The 26,641-nt window shown below is 36.2% G+C and overlaps 1 protein-coding gene across 2 annotated transcripts in view; it reads left to right on the forward strand.

Moving 5' to 3' along the window:
• bmp5.S (bone morphogenetic protein 5 S homeolog) overlaps nt 1-19,235 on the forward strand; it is a 71,564-nt gene extending 52,329 nt beyond the window's left edge. Inside the window, exons 3-7 of one of the 2 annotated variants that reach the window (XM_041564722.1) lie at nt 5,744-5,892; nt 14,727-14,924; nt 15,507-15,583; nt 17,547-17,657; nt 19,086-19,235. In XM_041564722.1, coding sequence (XP_041420656.1) covers nt 5,744-5,892; nt 14,727-14,924; nt 15,507-15,583; nt 17,547-17,657; nt 19,086-19,235 — 685 coding nt within the window. The remainder of the gene's footprint in view (nt 1-5,743; nt 5,893-14,726; nt 14,925-15,506; nt 15,584-17,546; nt 17,658-19,085) is intronic. The other variant, XM_018265551.2, reaches the window with a different exon arrangement.
• The last annotated feature ends 7,406 nt before the right edge of the window (nt 19,236-26,641 follow it).

Raw genomic sequence — 26,641 nt, forward strand, 5'->3', positions numbered from 1 at the left:
GCACTTTTCTAAGTTTTTTTTTTTGGTTGAATAAAAATCCTTCGATCGATCGCTTAAAATTGTTCGAATCGTTCGATTTCATCGTTCGATCGGACAATTTTTATTTGATCGTTCGATCCAAACTTTTGCGCTTTTACTTTGAGGGTTGAATTCGATGGTTTTTTAACCCTCGAAATTCGACCCTTGATAAATCTGCCCCGTGGTGAATGCCTGTTGATTTAAGCACACTTCAACTGGTATATGTACATTCAAAATAATTTTCTGTGCAGGAAAAGCTACACCCACAATTTTAGATAGTTTTTATATAAAATGTTCTTTTACAGTTTAATGTCCAGGAAAAGGTTTCTGTTTTTGGAGTTCTTGCGATTATTACAATCAATTAATTTAAAACAAATAATTAACAAACTAAATTGTGGACAAGATAAATTTTGCAATAAAATGCATAAAAAGTATGTGAATGCATGTAACAGATATGCAACTGTTTATGGGATGAGCATTTAAAAAGCCAGGTGTCATTGTGATGCTTAAAGGTGTGTTCACCTTGAAGTTAACTTTTAATATGTTGTAGAATGGCCAGTTCTAAGCAACTTATCAATTGTTTTTATTTTATTTTTTTTAAAGTTTTTTAATTATTTGCCTCCTTCTTTCCACCTTTCAAATGGGGTTCACTGACCCCATCTAAAATCGAATTTTCTGTTTTGTGCAATACTCATATTTTTATTCAGACCCTCGCCTATTAATATTCCAGTCTCTTATTCAAATCATTCTATGGTTGCTTTCATCATTTTTTAAAAAATTGGGTTATTTGGTTAAAATGGAGTCAATGGGAGATGGCCTTTCCATAATTCAGAGCTTTCTGGAACAATTCCCTTACCTGTAAATGTAAATTCAAAAATTAGTGAACCTAGAATGACTGTTGACTAAAAACAAAAGAATTCTTTATATCTTATTATAGCCACATGGTGCTGACCTATTGTAGGTATTCTAGGTAGTTGTTTTTTATATTTAGTTTATTTATTTCTGTGTTTTGCAATGCTCTGGCTTGAATTTCATTCTATTTAATCTGATTGCTAGGAATGGATTTTCCATGCAACCAAATATAAGTTAAAAGTCAGAATTGACTATATGCAATAAAAAAAATTAAGAATCATGATAAAACCAGAGCATATCAAACTGTTTTTGGTAACTGGGGTAAGTAATCCTGACAACCAGATTTTCACTAGCCAGAAAGATTCCGAATACAAAGACTAATAATCTGAAAACCATAAACATGAAGAAATGTAGACCAAATGAAAAAGTTACACATTTTTACCATAAACATGGATTTAAAGGAGAACTTCCCCTAAATATTATTTATTCATTAGCACACTGAGATTCCAAATCCTGCATTGAATGAATATGGTCATCATTTCTAGGGCTAGCTTTTATGTAATGTGGGTGCTGGAAGCTGTATTTATAAAAAATAAAGGGATGCAGGTTGGACTACACTGATATAAATGGGGCTGTGTAATAACAGATACAAATTTTGTTGCAGGTCTAGCAAACTATAGTAGGCAACAATTACTGGCCAGTTGTTTAAAGTCATATACTGTTTTGAATTGGTTGCTATTGGTTATTAAACCAGGGTAAACCTTGTGTATTTTATTATATATGAGGCCTTGACCTGCATGTCCTATTATGGCTTTTAATTGTCCCATTCTTCTTACATCATAATATTCTATGAGACCCCATTATTTGAAAGACTGTCATCTCAGTGAAAAAAACACAGCTTGGGTAACCAATATTGCCAATGGAACCATATTCACCAAGCCAAATAAGGGTGTCTGAGATTTAGTAGTTTAATGCTTTTTTGTTAGTTGCCACTTTTCCCCAGCTAACTCCAGAAAAAAACACTGGTTATAAACACCTTTGGAAACTAACCTTCTGTACTTCTTAGGTCAACAATATTGGACATTTTTTGTCAGCTACAGTTGCCTACAGTCACTTACAGACCATCTATTGTTTTCTCTCCACCGGCTAACATTCAAATCTCCTTGTATCTGCGAGGAAACTTCGGGCTACTTCGGAAAGTAGCCAAACCACATATGTTTCCCAGTGGCCATTTGCATGTTAACTGGTGGAGAGGAATCAAATGTTGTTTTGAACACGCTGTGTCAGAGAATTACGGATGACAAGACAACTTTTATTACCATCAAGGACATTCAGGCTTATAAAATGCGACCTATCTTTCATATCTAGAGGGGCTGCAAATTAGATCTAGTCTACTGCTATCTAATACATGCTTATGATGTCCATTTTCCATGACGCTCTCTGAGGTCTGATCTTACCTGGACACTCTCTATGCAGGAACCTTGCCACCCTATTCTATCAGCTTCATCTGTTCTCCTCTCTGAGGGAGTCAAAGAGAATCAACAGAACTACACCCCTACGCTCCCAATGGAAATGTCTATACCTGGTCAAACTACATACTATTCCCTATTTCCAGCTTGTTACACAGTCCAGCCAACCAACTACAAGACTAAATCCCTATTCCCCTACACTAAAAATGCCACTGAGGGTTAATTAGGTTAACTACTGCCACAACTACTTGTTTGCAATAAAGAGCAGCAGATCACATTTTGGAAGAATTGCATTGTGATGTAATTGGCAGTAAAGCCAGCAGCAATCCATAATATTCAAAGCAAAAATCTTCATTAATTACTTATATTAATTAAAATTTCGCTCTGTACCAAGTCATGTGTTGTAAAAAGATTGCAGCTGTTAAAATGTTGTTGTTATATATAGTTCCCCTTCATGGTCCCATCAACATTTTTATATCAAATGATTTTTTTTTATTGGTGAAAATGTATCAATCTATTGTTAATTTCCCAAAAGAAATGCATGACTCATGTTTCCATGGCACGATTAAAAGAGAAGTATGTTCTCAAATAAGGTGTAAATTATTAAACAGATCCTGCTTTTGGTAAGCGATATATTTTGTGGCACATATTTTTCAAACTAAAATCATTGTACAATTGCCACCCACATGAAAGACTGAAGAAATTTTGGAAAAAAGAGTTCTCGCAGTAATGTGATATATATTATGTGTTAGCACTTTCTTCTAAAATATCGAAGACAAATGTCCTAATTTCACCAGATGTTCCATTTAAAGAAGGCAAGCTCTAATAACTATAGCATGTGGATATTGTTTCCTACAATTAAAGACAAAATAACCTTTTTTCATTTTAATAAAGCACATTTGTTGCTTTTCAATGGAAATATAAGTATTGTGAAAACATTACTTTAAGAACTTCAAAATTAAGTAGGATAAATTAAGTAGGATAATCAACAGCAACGAATTACATTCTTTGTACCAAATAAGTGCTTGAGCATCAGCTCAGGGTAACCAGATCTGGGGTTGGGGTGCTCTTTGGCATCTAAACAGGATTCTCTCTAGTTTAGAGTGTGTTTTAAAAAAATCTTCATGCAGAGAGGTTAGTCAATATATGTCAATCTTAAATTATGCCTTTGAATATGAATGCATCCTGCAGGTGTATGTGTGAGTAAAATAATGCATACTTCTGCTTTACAGTATTAGTTGGACTACATCTCCCAGTATGCTGAGGTTCACCTGGAGTGCAGTTGTGTGTGCATCAAAAGTAGTTTATTAGTCTTCCACAATTTATTAAAATATTGACTGCAGAGATGTAAGCAAAAAAGCAATGAGCAATACATTGCATGGGTAGAAAGTCAGATTAAGAGCAGAGGGAGGAGTATGAATCAACATAAAGTTATGTACCACATTATTTTTTATGTGTAATAATACCTGGGAGGCGGCGGGGGCGTGCCGCTTCTTAGGTTGATGCATGCGCCACTTGCCACTTGCGTGCTTTTATACTGGACACAACGCATGATGTCATCTCGCACAGTTCAAAATTCAAATGCTTAAAGGAACAGTGCACAATTGCTCATTGCTCAATGTAGTTCTATTCTAGATCCTGGATGCACTTTTTGTCTGAATTATTGTTCCTTGACCACTGCTGTATTGCTGCCTGAACTGACTTTTGCCCGTTTTCTGACTATGCTTCTGGATCCTGTCTCTGTACAATGTTGGCTGAATGGTTATTGGCCCAGCCTGTTTCCTCAACTTTGTTCCACTCTTTCCTCTGTTACTCCAGTTGCAAGTTTCGGTTCCCTTGCCTGCCCAGAATGCTAGCCTTGGTTCTCTCACTGGCGGCATCCGAGTAGCGAAGGGCTCTTCCCAACGTGAATGGTGGCTATTATAGGCAGATGTGTGAGCCATGACTGGAACCTTCGCATCTATTCTGGGTTTGGGATACCAAACTTGACAGTATGGTTATCCTGATTGATTTCATTTTACACTGAATACTAAGGGGCCAATTTACTTAGTTCGAGTGAAGGAATAGAATAAAAAAAACTTCAAATGGTTTTTTTTGGCTACTTCGACCATCGAATTGGCTATTTCGACCTTCGACTACGACTTTGAATCGAACGATTCGAACTAAAAATCATTCCACTATTCGACCATTCGATAGTCAAACTACAGTCTCTTTAAAACCTACCTACTTTGCCATCTAAAACCTACCGTGGTGCAATGTTAGCCTATGGGGAAGGTCCCCATAGGCTTTCTATCAATTTTTAGGTCGAAGAAAAATCGTTAGATCGATGGATTTAATCGTTCGATCGAACGATTTTTCGTTCGATCGAACTATTTGCGGTAAATCCTTCGACTTTGAAGGATTTACATTCGGCAGTCGAATATAGAGGGTTAATTAACCTTCGATATTCGACCCTATGTAAATCTGCCCCTAAGTGTTATGTTTTTTTTTGATGGTATAAAACCTTTTAGGGCTTTACTTTCTACAGATCAGGGGGTTACATTTTGGCAAGTTAAGAACTAGGCATATTATTGACAACCTTATGGTGTAATCAGGAAAAAGTAATCATGTTATTTTGGGACATTTAGTTGGCTCTTTTCAGCTAAGCAGGGACAGAGCTGAATCTAATAATCAAAATAAAGTGTTGATAGTTAATGGTTAAAGTGATCACTCTGTATTATCAAAGATGCTAATTTCTTTGAAATGTTTACAACAACAGAGTAATGCATATTCCTAATTATTGTAGATAATCTTCAAGGGTATGAGTATCAGTTCTAATATATGTGTTATAGTTACAACAGAGGTGTATTATGATTCTACTAAACATGTGGAATAATTTCACAGCAAATTACTTCAATGGTGGATGTAGAAATTCTGGTAAGTATAATTATGGTGTTGAATAACATTTTGGCATCAATTGGTAAATGTATGCAATCCAAAGCATTTTACTGTATTTAAAACCTCATCTAATAATTAACTGAGTTCTGTGGATTATTTTATATTATAAATCCAATAAATGCATATAACAATTATTTCACAGTGTAATCATGAATAATTTGCACTTGTTCCAAGGATGTTACTAACCACAAACCTTACTTTAAAGTTCTGTCTTAGTAAAATAAATGTGGCTCTTACTCATATAAGTTTTTTTTAACTCTTTTTTTTTTAACTTTCTTGACAACAATTCAAGCACAACCCAGTTATTTCGTTTGGGCTACAATATTGTGACAGTTTGCAGATGCAATTATTCATTTTCATGGAAGTAACTCTAAACCGCCTCCAATTAACATATAATTTATAGAATGTAAAGATGAATGATGGAATACTTGAATATGTATTTATTTATTGTAACTTTCTTTTGATAGGGATGCTGATCTCTTCTTGCTAGATACACAGAAAGTTCAGACATATGATGTTGGCTGGCTTGTGTTTGATATTACTGTAACCAGTAACCATTGGGTTATCAACCCACAGAACAATCTGGGGTTGCAACTATGTGCTGAAACTAGTGATGGTAAGTTCAGTTTATAAAATATTTATCTTGTGAAATTTACTTGTAAGTGTTATTTATATTTAGCATGCGTGTTGCATGAAATTAATCAAACGGCAAGCACTCTTAGGACCAGCTGATATAGAGGTAAAAAAGATTATTTAATTCTATGTGATTAAAACACACATGCCTGACTCGTTTCATGTTCATAGACATGTAATCATAGGCTGTGTATTGCATGTAACCTGATATTAATAAAAATAAAATATTTATTTTTTAGTATAATATGGCACTAGTACTTAGTTTTGCATTAATGTGCCTGCAAATTATGTCAATTGTGGGGTGCTTATGCTGTAAGCATCAGTTTACAGGTTGTTAGTTATAAGCTGGTTGCTTGTCCGAAAGAACAATGTGAATCCCAGGACTCTCTTGCATCCATGTACTCTATACTAAGCATCTTGTACCTCTACCTCGTACAGCAAAGAGTACACTGCCAGCATTTTATTGCAAGATGGAAGTATAAAGCAGTTTTTGTATAACCTAAAGTTCCTTTAAACATTACATGTTGCACAGATCTAATTTATTACATGGAAAAATACTTTGTTTTTTTTTTTTGGGGGGGGGGGATCATGTGCCTTTTAACATTCTGCTTACCTATTTATGCACTGGTATCAGCAGACCTTGCATGTATTTAGTTAGGGTGCAACAAACTTTCTAATTAAAAATCATTACAAAATCATTTGGTGTGGTACTTTTTATAAACAAAGTTGAATTAGGGGTATTTTTTATCAAAGGTCAGATATTAGAGTTACGTGATTTTTTTTTGGCTCAAATAAATTCGAATGTACTCACAAAACAACTCAAATGGGAGGTTATTTATGAAAAAAACGTAAACGTCTAAAATTAATTCGAATAGGAACAACCCAAAAATTCGAATTGAGTTTTCCCTCCGAGAAAAAAGTTGAATGTCAGGAATTGTATTAACTTCTTCAAATGTTTCAACGGACCTCTACCTTTGACTTCTACATGAACTTGGCAGGTTTTAGATGGTTTTGTTTGGTTTACCGTGCTGCAACATTTTAAGTGTGACACCAAAGTGTGGAATGCAAGAAAACCCTGTGGTGATTGGAGATTTTGGAAACTGGGCTAACTAAACTAAAAAGAGTGTGAATATACTACACTATATTTTTTTCTTTTCTTTTTTCATACGGCTTGTTTCCCTGAGCTGTGATAGCGCTGACTCTCTATAAACCAAACGCAACTTTGTATTATACTCGAAGGAGAACGAGTCCATTGGGAGCCGGCAACTAAGGGAAACTTCAGGACTCCCTGGGAATACTTACTGAATTTCTGAGGTTTTAGATGGTGGAATATCAAATATGAGCTGTTTTTAGGGTTGTGGTGTAATAAATCTTACATTCGAATTCCAGTTGGTGGTTTTAAATTTGAAATTGTGAGTTTGACCAAAAAAGCATTTTGAAGATTCAAATTTACCATTCGAACCTTAGTATCTTAAAGTATAAAAGCTTCTGTGCACTCCACAATTTTTGTGCACTCTCAGTTGTGTGCATACACCATGTTATTAACATGTTGTATGCACACAACTGCACAGAGTAAACAGGTTATAGTCAACACTGTGCAAATGCCATCTAACCCTTGTTACGCTAGGCTGTGACCTCTTGTTCAGAGGGACTCTGATTATCTCTGGCTACATGCAGAACCACGCTTTCATAGGCATTTCTTTTTACATGCTTGAAAAAATGAAACTGCAGGACAAGCATATTAATAGTGTAAATAAAAACCATATGCCTACCCAAGGCCTTTTACAAATGGAGTTAGTGTTGCTGATTTACAAAGGTGCTAAACAAAATACATTATTAATTAGTAATGCAAAAATATAACTTATAGAAGGGGTCCGCAACCTTTTTTTTTTTACCCACCAGCCACATTTAAATATAAAAGGCTGTGGAGCAACATAAGCATGAAAAAAAGTTTCTAGGGGGGTGCCCAATAATTGGTTATTTAATAGCCTGTATGTGTACAGACTACAGGTGGGTGTTTGTTTGGCAGTATACATGATCTTTATGCCTCCAAAGCTTGCTTCCAAGTCCAAAAACAAGCACCTGCTTTAAGGCCACCGGGAACAGCTTCAAAGGGATTGTGAGCAAAAAGTTGCTATCTATCTATCTATCTATCTATCTATCTATCTATCTATCTATCTATCTATCTATCTATCTATCTCTCTCTCTGTCTGTCTGTCTGTCTGTCTGTCTGTCTATCTATCTGTATGTGGTCTCCTCCAGCGTCTCTACATTTTTTTTTATTCAAACAGTGTGAATTAAGTGAGCATTGTGAGGATTTAGACATCAGAGAATAAAATGAATTGCTTTGGATATTATGGATTTAGAAGTAGTGTAACTGTGTTATATCTACCCCTGAACTCCTTTATCCTTGGAAAGTTATGTATGACTATGTCTGTATATGCTAACGATAATCATACGGATGTTTCTTTTGTGGAAATATGCTTTGAGGGGTACTGATAGAAGCATTGTGTACAGTTCATCTTAAGACTGCCAAGAAATTTTGGCACGTAGTTGTCAGGTGGACCCTTCTGTAATTGCAAACATGTTCTTTGGCAACATTCACTATTTCATCTTAGTGTTAAAAGGTGTTTTTCTTGGGACTTTCCTCAAAGTTGGCCCATAGCCCTTGAACTCCTCATGGTTTCTATTTAGGAGTTGTCATCACCACCTTTAGTTTTAGAATTTGGCAAACCATTGCTCCATAAAAGAAAAACATCTGGGTCTTCTATGTCTTTGGGCTAATAAAGTAATCTCATGTTATAAAATCTATTTTGTTTAATTTCCTTCAATTTTAAACAAACTATTGATTTTAAGTGATGTTGAGCTCTATGAGTACCAACAATACATTTTAAAAGTGAAAGAAGTATAAACTACAGATATGAAAAGTCTATCTAGCCTGTCCTCTAGTATCCTTAAATACACTCCCCAACCTTTTTACCTGTGAGCCACATTCAATTGTAATTAGAGTTGGGGAATAACACAAACATGAAAAAAAGTTCCTGGGGATGCCAAATGAGTGCTGTGATTGGCACCTGCTATGAGGCCACTGAGAAACCCCATCAAAGTGGCTGGTGAGCAACATTTTGCTCATTAGCTACTGGTTGGGGACCACTGCTCTAATGGGATAACATCAGGCCTGTATTTGTGGCAAGGCCACATAGGCCCGGGCCTAGGGCGGAAAAATTTTAGGGACGGCATGCTGCCCTGCCGCATCTAAAGGAGCGCTTGGTGCTCCAATACTGAATAGCGCACTCGCGTGTGCACAGGGCCAGCGCTAGGACCATGCGGCTGGCGCTAGGACCGCACAGCCATGGGAGGCCATGCACGCGAAGCGTCTGCTGGCCTCGGGGCGCTGCTTCCATAAATCCGACCCTGGATAACATGCATTTAAAATGCAAGCACAGAAAGGGTCCACTGGTTTAGTGTCTAGTATTTGTACAATTTATTTCACATTTTTGACAGTTGTACAACTCTGTGTGGACATTGGCTACTCTTATTCTTTATGAATGTTAAACCAATGTTGTACATGTTGGCAAGGGAAGGTTTTGCTCATTACCATTAGCAAGTGTCCTTTTGTTTACATGGACTGAATCTTTAACCAAGGTACAAACTACTGGCACTAAACTCGGAATGAAGTGAAGATCGTCAAGAACATATCTTAAAGTAGATGTTTATATATTTTTTCCTATTAGATATGTTACTGTGTCTTCTCTTGGATCACATTTGTTGTTTCAAAAGGGTTGGTAGCAGCAAAAAGTGCTTGAAATGAAAGATAAGCAATTACTAATTAGAATACAAATAAAAGTAAACCCTCAAAATCGATTTTCTTATGCCAGTGTCAGTTTTCAGTTGCATGTTAGAATAGATATTGTAAAAATTTATAAAAGGCGTTTGAATAGGCCCATCTTTAACATTTTAATTTTAGTTTCATAATTTTCTTTGCCCTATGTTAAATGTAATCCCAACCACCTACCACTCACACTGTCTGAGCTGTTTTTTATGCCAGTGGCCTATAAGAAATATAATGCTAGGCCTTTACAGTAAGATCTATATCTTGTGAGAGTTTTTTAAATCCTACAGTAAAAAAAAAACCTCATGATTGATTACCTGATAAAAAAAATCCCCCCACTATGTTTCAAATAATATTATTTCAAACAATACTATTCACAGCACATTCACTGTATGTATAATATCAAACCTTTTTTCTTGGGGCATTTTTAAATGTATATTTGCTGTAACATGATACAACATATCTTAACATGTATCTCAACATGTACTCAAATAAACGACATAAATACAGCACAAGATTGCTGTACTGTTTCCAGCTGAAATTATCATGCTAAAATGAAATATATATAGATAAATATCTAGATTTATACAGTTGGAAGAAAAGTATTTTACCAATTGTACTAATTGTAACAAGGTGGATCTAACACACAGTGTTCTCCTGATTTACTCTATCCTTTTGGCTGAATGCCCGTGTCTGACAGATTTGATTAAATAAACATTGCAGACTAGGCCAGTGCCACAGTAGATATAGCTTTAGCCAGCCCCTTCCCTGTATTAACATTACTACTGAGAAGTGTTTGCAGAAAACATATCTTGTGACAATTTCTAAACATTTCTAAGAATTACCTAATTGGCTGTAATATAGACAAAAATAGGAAAGTATTTGTTTTGATATCACAGGTCATTTTAGGATGATGTAAAATGATCAGTAACATCTTTATATTACAGAATAACTGAAGTAGTCCCTGTATTTTATGTTGTATGTCGTTTTAATTAAGGATGCACCAAATCCCAGATTTGGTTTGGGATTTTGCTGAATCAGAGCTATTTTTAGCAGAATTTAGTCAAATCCAAGAGACCGGTTGAATTGAATATGAACCCTTTTTACCCGGCGGGGGGTGGAAATACATTCGCACACATCTGATATTTCAACTGATGTGCCTGCTTTTCCAGCAGAGAAGAAGGGTTTGGCTTCAGTTTGGTATTTGGCCGAATCGGTACCACTGGATTCGGGTATTCAGCGAAAACCTTAAAAGCAGGGTTTAGTGAATCCTTTGTTTTGATGCAGTCCCCTGGGAAACATAAAGTTGGGGTTCTACCATATGTTCAAAGTACAGTATAGAGTTTTTTTTCAAGTCCATTAAGTGGTGCCACTTGCCGCTTGTTAAGGTCCAAGTGGACCCTATGTTCTGCATACTTTTGTATAGAATTTATCTAATCTAGTGTCCTCTTCTACTTCAATGAAATGGCTCGTTGCACACAGACTCACTGTGTAATTTGTAGGGTGCTGGAAGGAAGAAAAGGGAGTACATTTATTGTGCACTTTGTATAGGATTCTACTTTTCTTTGGTGTTATAAAGCTAAAATATAGCAGGACAATTTTTCTGGAAGGGCATTTACATTAGGGGGCAGATGTATTAAGGGTCGAATATCGAGGGTTAATTAACCCTCGATATTCGACTGGCGGATTAAAATCCTTCAACTTCGAATATCTAAGTCGAAGGATTTTGCGCAATTCGTTCAATCGAACGATCGAAGGAATAATCAATCGATCGAACGATTAAATCCTTCGAATCCTTCGAACGATTCGAAGGATTTTAATCCATCGATCGAAGGATTATCCTTCGATCAGAAAAAACTTGGAAAGCCTATGGGGACCTTCTCCATAGGCTAACATTGACTTCGGTAGCTTTTAGATGGCGAACTAGGGGGTCGAAGTTTTTCTTAAAGAGACAGTACTTCGACTATCGAATGGTCAAATAGTCGAACGATTTTTAGTTCGAATCGTTCGATTCGAAGTCAAAGGTCGTAGTCGAAGGTCGAAGTAGCCAATTCGATGGTCGAAGTAGCCAAAAAAAAATTCGAAAATCGAACTATTTTTCCTCTATTCCTTCACTCGAACTTAGTGAATGGGCCCCTTAATCTATATGCAAGAGTGTGACCCTTAGTGCTTATGTCTGTCTGGGAAAATAGCTGCATTGTACACCTTGAACTAGATATAAAATCTAATGCAAGGTGTGAAGCACAGCATCAGAGTGCAGGTAGTACAGCTAACTAACTTGAGCATCTGAATAACATGTAATTCAGAAGATGAGGCCGCCTACATGCTCCCCCATTTCTGCCCCTTAGAGTTCTACCAAAGTTAATGATCCCTTTGATTTTTAATTTTCCTGTCAACACAGTGCAAATCTGTCATGGATATGCCATCTAATGTTTACTATCCAACTGCCTCTAAAGAGGGACTGAAAATATTTAGGGCAATGCCAATGCATGCAAAGGCATTTTGACCAATTACACAATTTCAGTGTTTTAGGAGAAACTATTCTCTCAAAGTCTATGACAGCGTATTCTCTGGCATTTTGTAGCTACCACAAAATGTGTGGGACAAATAGCACCGCATATCGTTGCCCTTATAATGTTCATAAGTCCAACATTCTAATGGACTTCAGTGAATTTGAAAAAAAAAAAAAAAAGGGTAAAAGGGTAATATCTACTTAAATATATATATCAGTTTTGTAAGATTTTTTAATATGCCACTTAATATGATATAAACTATCTTTTCCTTAAGTATTCATTTTGGGGGTATAGTTTTCCTTTAAAGTGGATCACAAAGGGGAAGCAAAATGAAAACTTACCGCAAATCAAACTTGCTATTTTTTTCTTTTTTTATGCCATCGAAAAAACACGGATCCTGGCATGGAGCCACTGTGCGTTTTTAAAGGAAAACCTGTATGCGTATTTGTTTAAGGCTTATGTCTATGAATAAGTAAGATTTTCTTTAATCTTTTGAAACATTTGGGACGCAGATGCCCACTTTAATTCAGCATAGTTGATTTCTATTGTATTGCTACAATGAAGTGCTGTGAATTTTTTATTTTCAATTATTGAGCATATTTTTTTGATGTGTTTAAAAAAGAGAGAAAGAGAGAGAGAGAGAGAGAGCATTGATATTGCACAGATCAACATATAGTTTTCTCCAAGAGTCTTCTTATTGAAAGGACCTTTGTGTCCCTTCCTGCCTAGAACAGCTGTATAGCTTCACATGACACTGTGTGTATTTCATGTGGACACACAAAGCTATTTAAATAGCCAAAGGTTTATTTGTAATAAGGTCCCTGATGCAGTTTTAGTGACCTGTTTGATTTCTTTTGTTCCCTAGTGAAGTATATGTTTTAAAGGTGGCCATACACGGGCCGATAAAAGCTGCCGACAGACCAAGTCGGCAGTTTATTGGCACGTGTATGGGGGCCCCCGATGGGCCTCCCCGATCGAGATCTGGCCGAAAGTCGGCCAGATCTCGATCGGATGGGATTAAAAATCCCGTCGGATCGCGGCCGCATCTGTTCGTTGATGTGGTCCCGCGATCCGACTGCCCGTTTGCGAATGCTAGGATCCGATCGTTGGGCCCTAGGGCCCACGATCGGATCAGCACGATATTGCCCACCTCAAGGTGGGCATATCGGAGGGAGATCCGCTCGTTTGGCGACATCGCCAAACGAGCGGATCTATCCATGTATGGCCACCTTAATACAAGATAACACACAGCTATTCATGACTGACTCACCACACCCCATTAGAGACACAGAGCATTTTTGGAAACATTTTGATGCAACGCCCATATATGTCTGCACTTAACATGTAAAACATTTAAACGATTGGGGTTGCGTGCAAAAGGATGTGATCACTTACATACTTAATACACAGGAAACAAAATTTGCAAATAATCCTCAAAACTTGCACTTAATTGTGTTTTCTAAAGGAAATTTTCGGTTACTTCATACAAAAACATACCATATATATTTCAACAGAATTATTTAAACCAATAACCCTGGTAATTAGCTCTCCTATTAGCTACTCACTATTAGCATTTCACAATTTCTGGGTGAAATGGATGAAAGCGTATGTGATTAGAGGCTATTTAAAATGCAATTCACTTTCAAAGAGTTTTTCATGACATATAGATGTGTTGTCACTGTGTGTAATTTCAAAAGAGGAGGTGTATTTTTTTTTGTTTGTTTAATTATTCACTTTGTAGGGAAACCTGATGAAGTAGTTCAAGCTTGTTTTTCCTTTTCATTGCAATCCTTTACATTAACCTATTTCCTTATCCCTTAAATTGTGCTGTGTATTTTTACTTGGAGAAATCTACTTGTTGGCTTGAGATAGTTTCCCTGAACATGTATTTTAGGGTAGGTACATCAACAAACAATTTTACAGGAATTTTGTGGAGATCTCAAAGAACAAGCTAATCATTTTGCAGATCTTACTTACAAAACAGTGCAAAATAAAAAACAAATATTGGTGCAAATCAGACAGGTGAGTACGTAGTATGTTCATGATAGGTGAGCACTAGTGATGGGCGAATTTCTCCCATTTTGCTTTGCCGAAAACTTTCACGGGAAATTCACAAATTTTTCGGTGAAGCGAAAACGCCAAAAAATTTGAGAAAATTTTGTGCAACTCAAAAATTAACGCGTGTTAAAGTCAATGGACGATTTTGATGCAAACGACTTCGGAATTTTTTTTGCTACTGGTGAATTTTTGCTGGAGTTTTGCTGGTGGTGAAACACGGAAATTCGCCGTGAATTTGCGCCAGGCAAATTTATTCGCCATCACTAGCGAGCACATATAGTATGTTCATGAATGGTGTTTTGACTTGTACAATTCTGCACCAAAGTTTGTGCTTTGTGATCTTAAATAAATTTATGTCTTATTTATGTCATTGGACCCACATACTTATTTGTAAGTGTTTATACTGTTTTAAAGGTCGGAGTGTAGGTGTTAAGTCAGCTGGCCTCATTGGAAGACATGGCCCACAGTCGAAGCAACCTTTTTTGGTTGCCTTCTTCAAAGCAAGTGAAGTCTTCTTACGCTCTGTTAGAGCTACAAACACAAAAAAGAAAAAGCAAGAAAGAAACAAATCTACAACTTCACATGACAGCTCAAGGATGCCAAGTATTGGAGGTAAGGCATAAGATTTATTACATATGCAGGAAGATTAGTGTAGCTCAGCAAAACAAGGATGCCTTTTATAAACAATTTACACTGTTAAGCCTATGCACACAAGCTGTTTTTGGCATTGCTGCTTAGTAGTGACACATCAAAATGATGTGGGCTGTTGAAAGGAAGCAGCCATATAGTAGGCTTACATGCTTTGCGCCCTATTTTTAACTTTTCAACTTATCAGAGACATGTAAAACGTTACCATGTACTTTAGCTACAGGGGCCTAAAATTGTGCTCTGTCAACAGGCAACTGCAAAGTACAGTTGCATTTAATGACACCAACCTTGCATCGATGCACTTCTAATGCAATGTGTTGTGGTCACCCTCATTTAGTCCAATGGCTTGGGCTAACAGTCGCATCACATGGGAATAAGCCCATTATTTTTGTTTCTTTTTTCAATGTATCCTAAGTAAAATGGTTGTCTCGTTTTTTCTGCATCCATATGATAAATAACTATAAATCCATCTCTATGTGAAATAAAAATATCAGGTTGGATGTAACATTGTGCATATTAAGAAATTAACTATTGGTATTCTTATAGATTATAACACAAGTGAACAGAAGCCAGCATGTAAAAAACACGAACTTTATGTCAGCTTTCGTGACTTGGGCTGGGAGGTAAGAACTACATTTTATGATTTTATACAGGTATGGGATCTGTTATCCAGAATGTTCAGGACCTGGGGTTTTCTTGATAATGGATCTTTCTGTAATTTAGATCTTCATATATTAATGGATTATAATGGAGTCTATGGGAGATGGCCTTAAAGTAATTCAGAGCAGATTTCCGGATAACGAATCCATACCTGTGCCAGATAAAGCCTATGTTCACCAGCACTTTCTTAATTAGGGTCAGAAACTTCCTTTCAATGTGTCGTTTGAGTACTGATGCAGTTATTTTATTTTGTTACACCACTTCTTAGACATTTCAATTTTATTTAGTATGTTGGCAGCATTGGCAAAGCAGTAGTGATGGGCGAATTTTGGGCGTTTCGATTCGCCGAAAAGTTTGCGAATTTCCAGCGAAATTTGCGAAACGGCGAAAAATTTGCAAAATGGCGCCGGCGTCTCGTTTTTGACGCCATTATCCGTTTTCTTTGACTTCAAATTCGCTGGCGAAAATGCGCTGGCATCCAAAAAACATACGAAATTTCACGACGGTTTCACGAATAGCAGGAATTCGCCCATCACTACACAACAGATCTGCCTAAGTGCTTCTGTGCTGGTGGCCTGGTGGGTTGATTAAATATGCAGGCGACTTTTCTAATGAGAAGATACTTTACATATCCAGTGCTTTCTGCCCTCAAGCATTTTCCAGCTGTTATGACAGATGAATGGAAGAATCCTCTTCCTTCTGGAACAGCACAGCTTTTCCAGTGATCCTGTTACATTAAATCAAGTTCTGCTGGTGAACTGACCCTGTCTGGAAAAATTGGTTTTAAAGTACTCATTGGAGGTTAATGTTCTTTTTAAGAGGAGGAGTAGCTTCTATAATCCACTATTCAGATGCTGTAAGCAGCAGTAGTGTAGTTACAGTTTGTGAAACATTTGCTGGAACATGGAATTACCAGAGTTTTAACTAATGAGCATTATGATTTTATGAATTTAAGTACAGGTATGGGATCCGTTATCCAGAAACCAATTATCCAGAAAGTGACAAATTACAAAATAGCCATCTTACATCGACTCCATTTTAATTAAGTAATTTAAACATTTTTAAATGACTGTTTAATAATAAAACAGTGCCCTGTACTTCATCCCAACTAAGATATAATTAATCCTTATTGGAGGCAAAACAATCCTATTAGGTTTATTTAATGCTTAAAGGATTTTTTAGTAGACTGAATGTGTGGTGATCCAAATTACAGAAAGATCCCTTATTCCAAAAACCCCAGTTCCCGAGCACTCTGGATAATAGATCCCCTACCTATATAATTTAAAACAACACATGCATATAATATTGTACATATGTAATATATAATATTTAGCTTCTAAAGACTGAATAGTACTTTAGATGTGTACTGCATGACTAGGCAGCACCCAAAAATGAAAGTTAGGGAGTTCTTTGCATTTAATGCAATCTGACAGTAATGCAAGCAAGAGTAATTTGCATTTTTAATGCAATCTTAGTGGCAGTATGTTACTAAAACTACCTTAGTTTTAGTAACTGCAAAATGTACATTTTAGTCATTGCTATATTGTGTACTGTCTTGCAGTTGAGCAGTGTTTCTACATACTGGATTTAGTCGAGGATTTGTCAAGCAGGAACAGGGCAGGGCTCGTTTTCCACCATACATACACTGAATATCGTACAAAAATTTGTTTTGTACGATATTATCTGTGCTCAACTTTTACTTTCTCAAAAGTGCTTACTGTTTTTTTTTCTCTTTATTTATTGTGTTTTTCCAACAAATACATACATTGTATCTTTATATACTTCTCTAAGGCATAAGATCTAACAAAAAGTTCTTACTGTTTGGTACAAAAGAAGCAAGCCACTTGCTACATTGTTTCCAATATATTGCATACGTGTTATATTTTCTATGCTGTGACAAATGCTGTTTGCTTTAATTTTTTCCAGGATTGGATAATAGCTCCAGAAGGTTATGCAGCCTTTTATTGTGATGGAGAATGTTCATTTCCACTTAATGCTCATATGAATGCCACAAACCATGCTATTGTGCAAACGCTTGTAAGTAGCTTGTAAAAAGGCAACATGTCAAAATTGAAGTATATTTGGTTCTCTAGTGCTGGGATTAAATTATTCTTTACTTTTAGGCAAAGTTGGTAATAGTAACCTTCTGCCCATTACATTTCAAATACATTACATTTCATTTAATGCTTTGCTACTGGATATATTGTAGAGGGCTTCAAATGAAAGGTAAGAAAAAAAAACACAAAGCTGCACAGTCAATAAGTATTTTGCTTGTAGTAGGTTAATGACTTACGATGCCTTGGGCATGTGTATAAGATGGAATACTATTGGTCTGTCAGGCTTTGGATTTAAAAAAAACAACTTCCTTTTCCCCTCCTGCCAAGATGCAGAGAAAAATGTTCTTCTAAGGTATAGTGAGAATATAGGTATTACCTTAGCAGCTTGCACTATACTCCCATGTTCAACGTGAGTTCAATAAACAGGGCTTGTATTGAATAAACGTTTTGCCTATTCTTTAAATATTTAAAGGAGAAGGAAAGCTCCTAGACAGTTTATTGTCAACAGATTAGCCACAATAGTGCAAGATAGAACGCTATATTTATTCTGCAGAATGCTTTACCATACCTGAGTTACCAGCTCTAGACACTGTCTCTGTTTGTTTAGGATAGAGCTGCCATATAAGCTTGGTGTGACATCACTTCCTGCCTGAGTCTCTCCCTGCTCACTTACAGCTCTGAGCTCAGATTACAGCAGGGATGGGAGGAGCAAACTGAGCATGCTCAAACCCTGCCCTGGAGGTTTATGCTGAAAACAGAAAGTCTGATACTGAAGCCCATGTGTACACAATAAAAGGAAAGAAATATGTGTTTCTTTTGACAGAGGACTCAGAGCAGCATTACTTTGAGGGTTTACTGGTGTATTTATGTAGACCTTTCTGATAAAGCTAACTTAATTTTAGCCTTTCCTTCTCCTTTAATACCTATTTTTGATATTTCATGAGCAAAAATGTAGAGTCACATTCTGCTTCCTGTTCATACAAGCTTAATTAAAGAAAATCTTCAGTCCACTGTATAAACAAACCCTTCCCTTCCCCTAGCTGTAGTCTGTTAGGTTGTGAGCTAAAGAGCAGCCTCATAATATTCAGTTGATTTATTTTGGTTGTGCTTGTTGGGAGGAGGAAGAAGAATATGACTTTACTTTCAATTTCAGGTGCTGCCTTGTTTACACATATACAGTACATTTCTTAATTAAAACAATTGGCCAAAATCCTATTCATTTAATTAATGTTCAAAAAGGGGATTTACTGGTCCTTTAACATAAACTCAAAGTCAACATTTTTAACATTTCAATATCTCATATTAAAATTCAGGCAAATGTATTTGTACAAAAATAGCTTTTTTCATATCTAATTTTAGATTTATTTTGAGCTGCTTTACTTAAATCCCTTTTTTTTTTAATTAACAGGTCCACTTGATGTTTCCAGAACATGTTCCCAAGCCATGCTGTGCCCCTACAAAGTTAAATGCTATATCCGTATTGTATTTTGATGACAGCTCTAATGTCATATTAAAAAAATACAGAAATATGGTTGTGAGGTCATGTGGCTGCCATTAGGCTATTTAAAGAGAAATCAATGGGTATTTACCCATACTGTCACAAAAGTGAAATGTCTGTGGCTGCGTACTTCACTACAATATACATATGTGTGTACAGTGTTATGTATATATTAGACTTTTGTAATTTATTTAATACATTTAAGTGTTCTAAGTACATAGTAATAATTATATACTGTTTTCATTGATACTGTAAAATGATGATTTAACTTGTCAGGATAAAAAAATCTAGCGTTATTAGGTCAAAAACATACTATTTAATCCCAGTCTTTTTTCAATATTGTTGGTTATGTTCCATTTTTCAGGGCTGAGCATCGGATAGTATTTATTTAGAAATATTAAAGATTGAAACAATGATTTCTGGGGTAATTACATTTTTATATAGGTGGTTTTAGTAAAGAAATATTAATTTGTTTTGCAAAAACAGTTTTGGTTGAAAACTTTTTTTGTGCTTCTGTAACCATGTAAAATAGCACCCTTAGGGCAGAGACACACGCTCAAATTCGGGGAGATTTAGTCGCCCAGCGATAAATTGCCTCTTGTTCGGGATGACTAATCTCCCCGAACTGCCTCCCGCTGGCTATAATATAAATTGCGGCGGGATGGCACTCGGATCGCTTTGTTTTCCGAAGTCGTCCGAAGTTTCCTCGTGAGGCATCCCTGGGCGATTTACATTCTAGCCGCCGGGAGGCAGTTCGGGAAGATTAGTCGCCCCGAAGAAGAGGAGATTTGTCGCTGGGCGACTAATCTCCCCGATTCTGAGTGTGTGCCTCTGCCCTTATCAGTTTTGGTACACATAAGTACACATAAAATGCAGTTATTTTGTAAAAATAGGGATAGGCAGATTGACTGACACCCAAATAAGGTTAGTAACCAAATAATATACTGAAACTGTTGATTTGGTTATTTAACAGTTCTGTATAACTTGGATAAAGATCAAGTTTTTCCTTATTTTCTCACTGATCACAGACTACTTGTTTGTTAATAAAAGGGATCATGCTACATCAGGATTTATGTAAATTACAATGGTGATGTTATCCCTTCTAAATACGATGATTCTGTATGAGCTGCCACAACCATGTGTTAAATACCATCAGAAAAATCTGGTAATTGTATTAGTCACTCCAAAGAGTTTTACCCCACCAAGAATGTTGTGGACTGAATTATAAGTCCGTGAACCTCAATAAACAGAACATAAATTTTACTGGCTTCCTCTTCAGTGCAGTTATGGGAATACCTTATACTGGCTCTCAGAAATACAGTTGTCTGATTCTACCATATGCAATTGTTCTTTCTTAAGCGTGCCTCCCATGCTTCTACAGATATACTTGCATTGCAAAACAGTGCATGTTGTAAGTGGCAAGAATTCCCTAGGGCAGAATAGTTCAACTTAAGTATATCACATTAACATTTTAAGTGATTTTTTTAAATTTTACTTTGATTCCTTTTTTGATGCCTATGTGGATTTTGTAGGTGTTTTTCCATGAGACTTGGTTGTGATAAATATACACACCACAAATCACTCAACAGCTATGCCGCCCTACCCACTCACACATTCATGGAGGAATCAAAATAAATTAGAAATGCATGCTCCTCTTTAGCTTAACTCCCTGGTTCTCTCACTTCAAGTCTGCTACACATGCCTGCTCCTATAGCTACCATATCTCTTCGAATTCCAGTGGAAGGCACAACCAGTTATATGTGAACCCATCTCCAGTCAGCATGGGAAGTGGAGAAATCCTTCCTGTCTGCAAAATGGCTTCAGATTCACTTTATGCATCAACTGATTTAATAGCAGATAGTTAAGAATAAGAACCTATGTTTTTATGCACACTGGTGTTTGAGATATATATATATATATAAAGTGAGCCTTCCTTAGTTGTTTTACCTTTATTTGGATACATTAGCAGGTGTATGCCTTTAAAACTACTTATTGGAAATTTCTATACCAGTCATCTGTGTCTAGTGCTTACACTGCATTTTCAGGTGCTGGCTCCAATTGTTGAAGAGAGAATCTCAACTCTAGCTCCATGATGCTTCTGAAAAATGGCCCTTATGCACCTGCAGCTTGAAATGACAGGACTGTTTTCTAGAAGATTTTGATAATATACATTACACATGGAAACTGCACACTGTTACTAGAGTCATGCAAAAATAATCTGTAGTCAAGCATAATATATCTGTACATAGACATTCTTTCAGTTAGACAACATACCGTTTTCAATAAATTAGCAACAAAGCAAATTATTCACTTAATAATAATACTGCTACAGTTCTTGGTACTTGTACTTGGTACTTCTATTTTGGCAGCCTCCCTCATTGTCAATCCAGCCCTGATTCAAGCTCTGAAGTGTATCTAAGAAAGTCAACTTTCTTGAATGGAAGTTCTATTTCTATTCTAGTTCTATATAGATCCTGAACCACAGATCCTGAATTTTATTCTAATACTTTGCTGAGGTGCAGTAGAAAAATGCAGGTACATGCTTTTTTTAAAAGTCCTGCTATGTCTTGTGTTTTTTATGTTCTATATCGTTATCGGATTGCCACAAGTGCTTCCATATGGGACATATTAAGCAACTCATATCTCATACCAGAGAATGGATATATGGGGAAATATTCTAATCTGTACCATATTTTTTTAGTACAGAAAAATTCACATTGCACCTGTTTTTGCTACTCTCTAACACTAACTACAAAATATCAGAAGCAAATAGAGACATACAGTAAAGTGCAGGGAGAGACAATCACTATTAAGAGTATGTGGGCTGCTTTTGTTTATGGATTTTACTTATTTTTTAGATAGCAATGGGAAATTTTGTACCAAGGAACTTAGTACTAACCCCAACCAGTCCAGTGACTAATTTAAAGAAGGGCTCATTAAGAAATAAAGTTGAAAAACTTTACAGATCTGACTCAACATAAATAAAAAATTGTGTTGCAGCACAGTTTAGGTATAATTTGTACAAGTATGAGATCTATTATCTGGAATGCTCTGAATCTTTTATAAATAAATGGTATTTATGTAATTTGGACCACCATAACTGAAGTCTGCTAATTAAATAAAGCCAATAAGACTGTTTTGCCACCAATATGGATTCATAAAGCTTAGTTACCATCAAGTACAAGCAGCTGTTTTATTATTATAGAAAAAAAGGAAATTTTTTAAAAAAGAATTGGAATTATTTGCTTAAAATTTACTATATGGGAGATAGCCTTCCCATAATTTGGAGCTTTCTGCATCATGGGTTTCCAGATAATGGATACCTGTACCGTTTTATTGTTACAGACAATGTCAGCCCCCTGACCCCACTAGTGATGTCCTCCACTCCACACACCAATGCTGCAACCCGTTTGACCCCCCTCCCATGCCTACTTTGTACATTTTGCTTGTAACACAAATTTTCCTTGTAACACAAATTTTTGGCTAATTTGCAAAAAAAAAAAAACCAAAAACCACCCATAGGCTCCAATATATACTGCACAAAAAAGTTGCTGTGAAAAGACAGCCACAGATTCCATGTATTTTGCATGGAAATAGTTGATATGGAAAGAAAGTTCCAGCGATAAAAGGTCTATTGACAACGTGTTTTGCAAATTGTTGCCGTTTTACAAACTTTCTTACTGTTAATAAACAGGACAGGTTAGTTCATCACTGTTTACCACTTATGGATAGTATTTATAAAGTCTTCAATTGTTTACCCATATTTATGTTCACTAATGCATATTCAATTGAAATTTAGCTCTTGAAAATTACTATTGGGAAATCTAGTATTCAATATGCATTAAACATTTCCTTTGGAATCGATTTGACCAGCTTTGTGGTTCCTTGTAAGTTCCTTTGTGAATAACCCTGGAGCTCTTTATAAAAAAATGGCATCTACCAACATTTTCATTTTCTTTCTCCCAGAAACATCTGCCACATAAAAGGTTTCAAAATCTATTCATTTCTAAAAGATTCTGTGTAAACTATTACTAATTCATCCAACCCAGATTTGTTGAGTTGTTATGCCCTTCTCAATGTCACTTTGGTTGAGCAACAAGTTCAAATGGTGTACCATAACTCACCCTACAATATGTGATGGTCAAATGTTAATATTGGCTAAGGACCCCATAGTGAGTCCCCATGCAAGTCAGGAAAAACTCAACCTACACCGACCCTAACCCTCACCCAATCCTAACAAGCAATATGTTGTCATTGTAGGACTGTACCCAATTCCTCTCTCTCTGTATGATACTTCTGTGCGCACCTCTGGTTCCAAGACATAGGAGCAGCATAGGAGTGTACTTTTTCCAGTCACACTGCACCCAACCCTCACCTGAAATGGTTGGCAAAATTCCATCCTGAACCCGCTTAACCAGTGTTCAACCCATGGGTCATTGCGGGTTTCAGGTCAACCTGAACATCACTCATAACCCAGTTCCCTTCATGGGAACATGATACTCATTTGGAATGGTCCACCATATAGCTCCTACTCAATCCCTGGTAAGATTTGAATAAGTAAAAAGAAAACAGTCAGCACAGATCATTCCCCTCAGGAGCCATAACCCTTGGGGGTAAGAATTATTTATTGACTACACCATGGCCCCCAACCTCCCCCCAAAGCAGCTGAAGAATGGTTATGTAAATAAATTCATAACCTTTCTGCCCAAGCCCAATCTTTGTTCACAACACTTACTCCCACCAGTGGTCTAATAGAAACAAAAATTGATCCCTACACAATATTACATCTACCCCATACGTATGCACTTATGATGGGAGAAATAACACCTTTAATTAGTATCCAAAGAACTGACTAAAAAGCTTAATATGTTCCACGGTAACCAGAAAACCTTTTTTAACCAACCACATTACTGTTCACAGAGTTCCTCTCCTCTGTCATCTTAGTATCTACTGATGTCTTCCTTGAAAATACAGTAATGTTGAAAGCATATTAGAATTTTTATAAAGGAGAAAAGATAATGCCCATACATTAGTTTCTGCTGGCTAAATCGTGAAAACATCCACTTTAAAGCTTATTGCTCAGCGCTTCTTTAGTGTTTTACTTGACCCATGGGCTATATTTCAGCAAATAAATTCTCTACCTGACACCCCTTCTTCAAAAGTACTAGAAAATAATGATGACAATATGATTGATAATAAAGTACTTTATTATAAAGGATTGTGACAACACATTCCTGAAAATTAGCCAGTTTTTGTCAAGATATGGTGATAAAAAGACTGATGGAGGAGTAGAAACATCTGGATTTATTATCAAGAGACAGAATATGTGGTTTGCCATTGACAGTTTTTAAATATATATTTTCTCACTTTCTCAAGTAATTTCACAAGAGATGCTATGGGAGCCATGCAACATAGCAGCAAAAAGCACACAAATAAGCAAATCGGTAACAGTAAAGCATCATATCTAATAGAAGACCAACTCATCAATTTATTTGATTATCTCTCTCTGTCTGGAGCCTACATTTTACAATTTTGGATGGTCTTGTGGTCATAAGGGTAGCTGTAATTCTGTACAGTCCTCAGAATTGGAGTAATCAGTTGCTGTAACTTGTAGGTGGATTACTTCCCCAGAGTAAGCATTACAGTATGTCTTTTTTGCGAATGCTTCCAACAAGTCAAGTAGGTCTGATGCAGGTATGGGATCTATTATCTGGAAAGCTTGTGGCCTGGGGTATTCTGAATAATCTTTTGTAATATATATTTCTACATCTACTAAAAAATAATAAAAACCTTAATTAAACCCAGTAGGAATATTTTGCCACCAATTTGGAATCACCAAGTACTAGTTTAATCATTACAGCAAAAGGAACCGTTTTTAAAAATTATAATTATTTGACTGTGTTATTGTAGAGACTTTTAAATTGAAAAATGACTGTCCAAACGGGATTTATCTGAATGGTCAGCTTGTTTTTGTTCAATCTGAAAATTAAGACCTGGACAGTAAATGTTGTTTCCAAATCGACATCTTACTACGATATACTGTATAATAATTTCCTGAAAAAGATTATTCCGTTTCTTTTATCATATGCATTGTGTGTGTGTCATATTTTGCTTTTTTCTTCTCTTCACTTCAAACTTGAGCTTGAAAAGAGATTATTTATATAACGTTTAAATCCAAAGTAAAGTCTGTGCACATTTTATGTTCAGTGCCTGATATACAGCAGTAATTTGCTACAAGTTCCCAGATGGGAGTTTTCTGCTTTTGTGCTTCAGACTTTTCTGCCATCGTTGTTATTGTTTCAAATTCTGAAAATGCTTTACACAAATTTTCAAAGCACAACATTTAGACAATGATAAATTAATGCCATGAATGATATAAACTCTGGTAAAAGACTTTACAGGATACAGTCTAGGAGAGCAACACATTTCCAGCTGTGTATCTTTTTGAGGATGAAGTGGAAATGAATCCTGTCTGGAATTTAACTAGTAATTATTTTCTATGATTATAAAGGTTTGCTCTTCTGTTTTTCTCAAACTAGGTAAAGGTAATAAAGATTTTTTATATGTATCTATATTAAGGGAGTGCATCAGTAAGGCTATAAAAGTAAAAAATGAAAAATAATAATGAAAGATAAATACCAAAAAAACCCAGAAAAAAAAGAATCAAAAATAAAAATCAGCAATTGTTGAAATATAGGAAATGTCTATTAATTAAATAGGTAGTCCAAAAAATCCCAATGGCCAATGAGCATTTAATCAAGCCACACTCCTTCAATCTCTAGTCACTGTCTCTTCATATTGGTGCACCACTTGCTTATATAAAAGATCATAACTATTCCTGTAATTGGCCGTAATTGGTGCTGTGAAGGGAGTTTCAGAATGTTATTTGCTTTGGACTCATATACTGCAATGTAAGTACCCCACAAAACCGACATTCATAGAGTTCTATAGCCTTTAATGCCTTTCATGTGCATCTTTACTCAGACTGAGGTCTTCTGTGTTGCTTGCCTCTATATACTAATGACTGAAGTCAGCATCAGCAGATTCAAGAACCAGCCAACAGGTAAGCACCGGCATATAGCGATTAAAACACAGACAGAAAGAACCCATCTGAACATTACCATGTTAAAAGTAATTTGAGCATCTATCAGTGAAGAATCAAGGGCCAGCTGCCAGATACTGTGGAACAGATATCATCATATTGAGAGCCCTGTAACCAGGACTATCAAAATCAGGCAATCTTGCATCACTATACTGATCCGTGAAGCTGTCTGAATAAAGTGAATGTCCTGCTTGGTCTGACAGGGTTATTTTGAACCAAATGTGCTCTTGACATGAGTTTGCTTAGATGATGCTGTATATCTGATCATAGAATTATCTAGCCTCTGTTTTACTTCTGTTTCACAGCATGGCAGCTTTTGAACTGGGGTGTGGGTTGGAGACAACACTGTGCTGAATTGGAATAA

The sequence above is a fragment of the Xenopus laevis genome, chromosome 5S (assembly GCF_017654675.1).
Source record: "Xenopus laevis strain J_2021 chromosome 5S, Xenopus_laevis_v10.1, whole genome shotgun sequence".
Classification (NCBI taxonomy): domain Eukaryota; kingdom Metazoa; phylum Chordata; class Amphibia; order Anura; family Pipidae; genus Xenopus; species Xenopus laevis.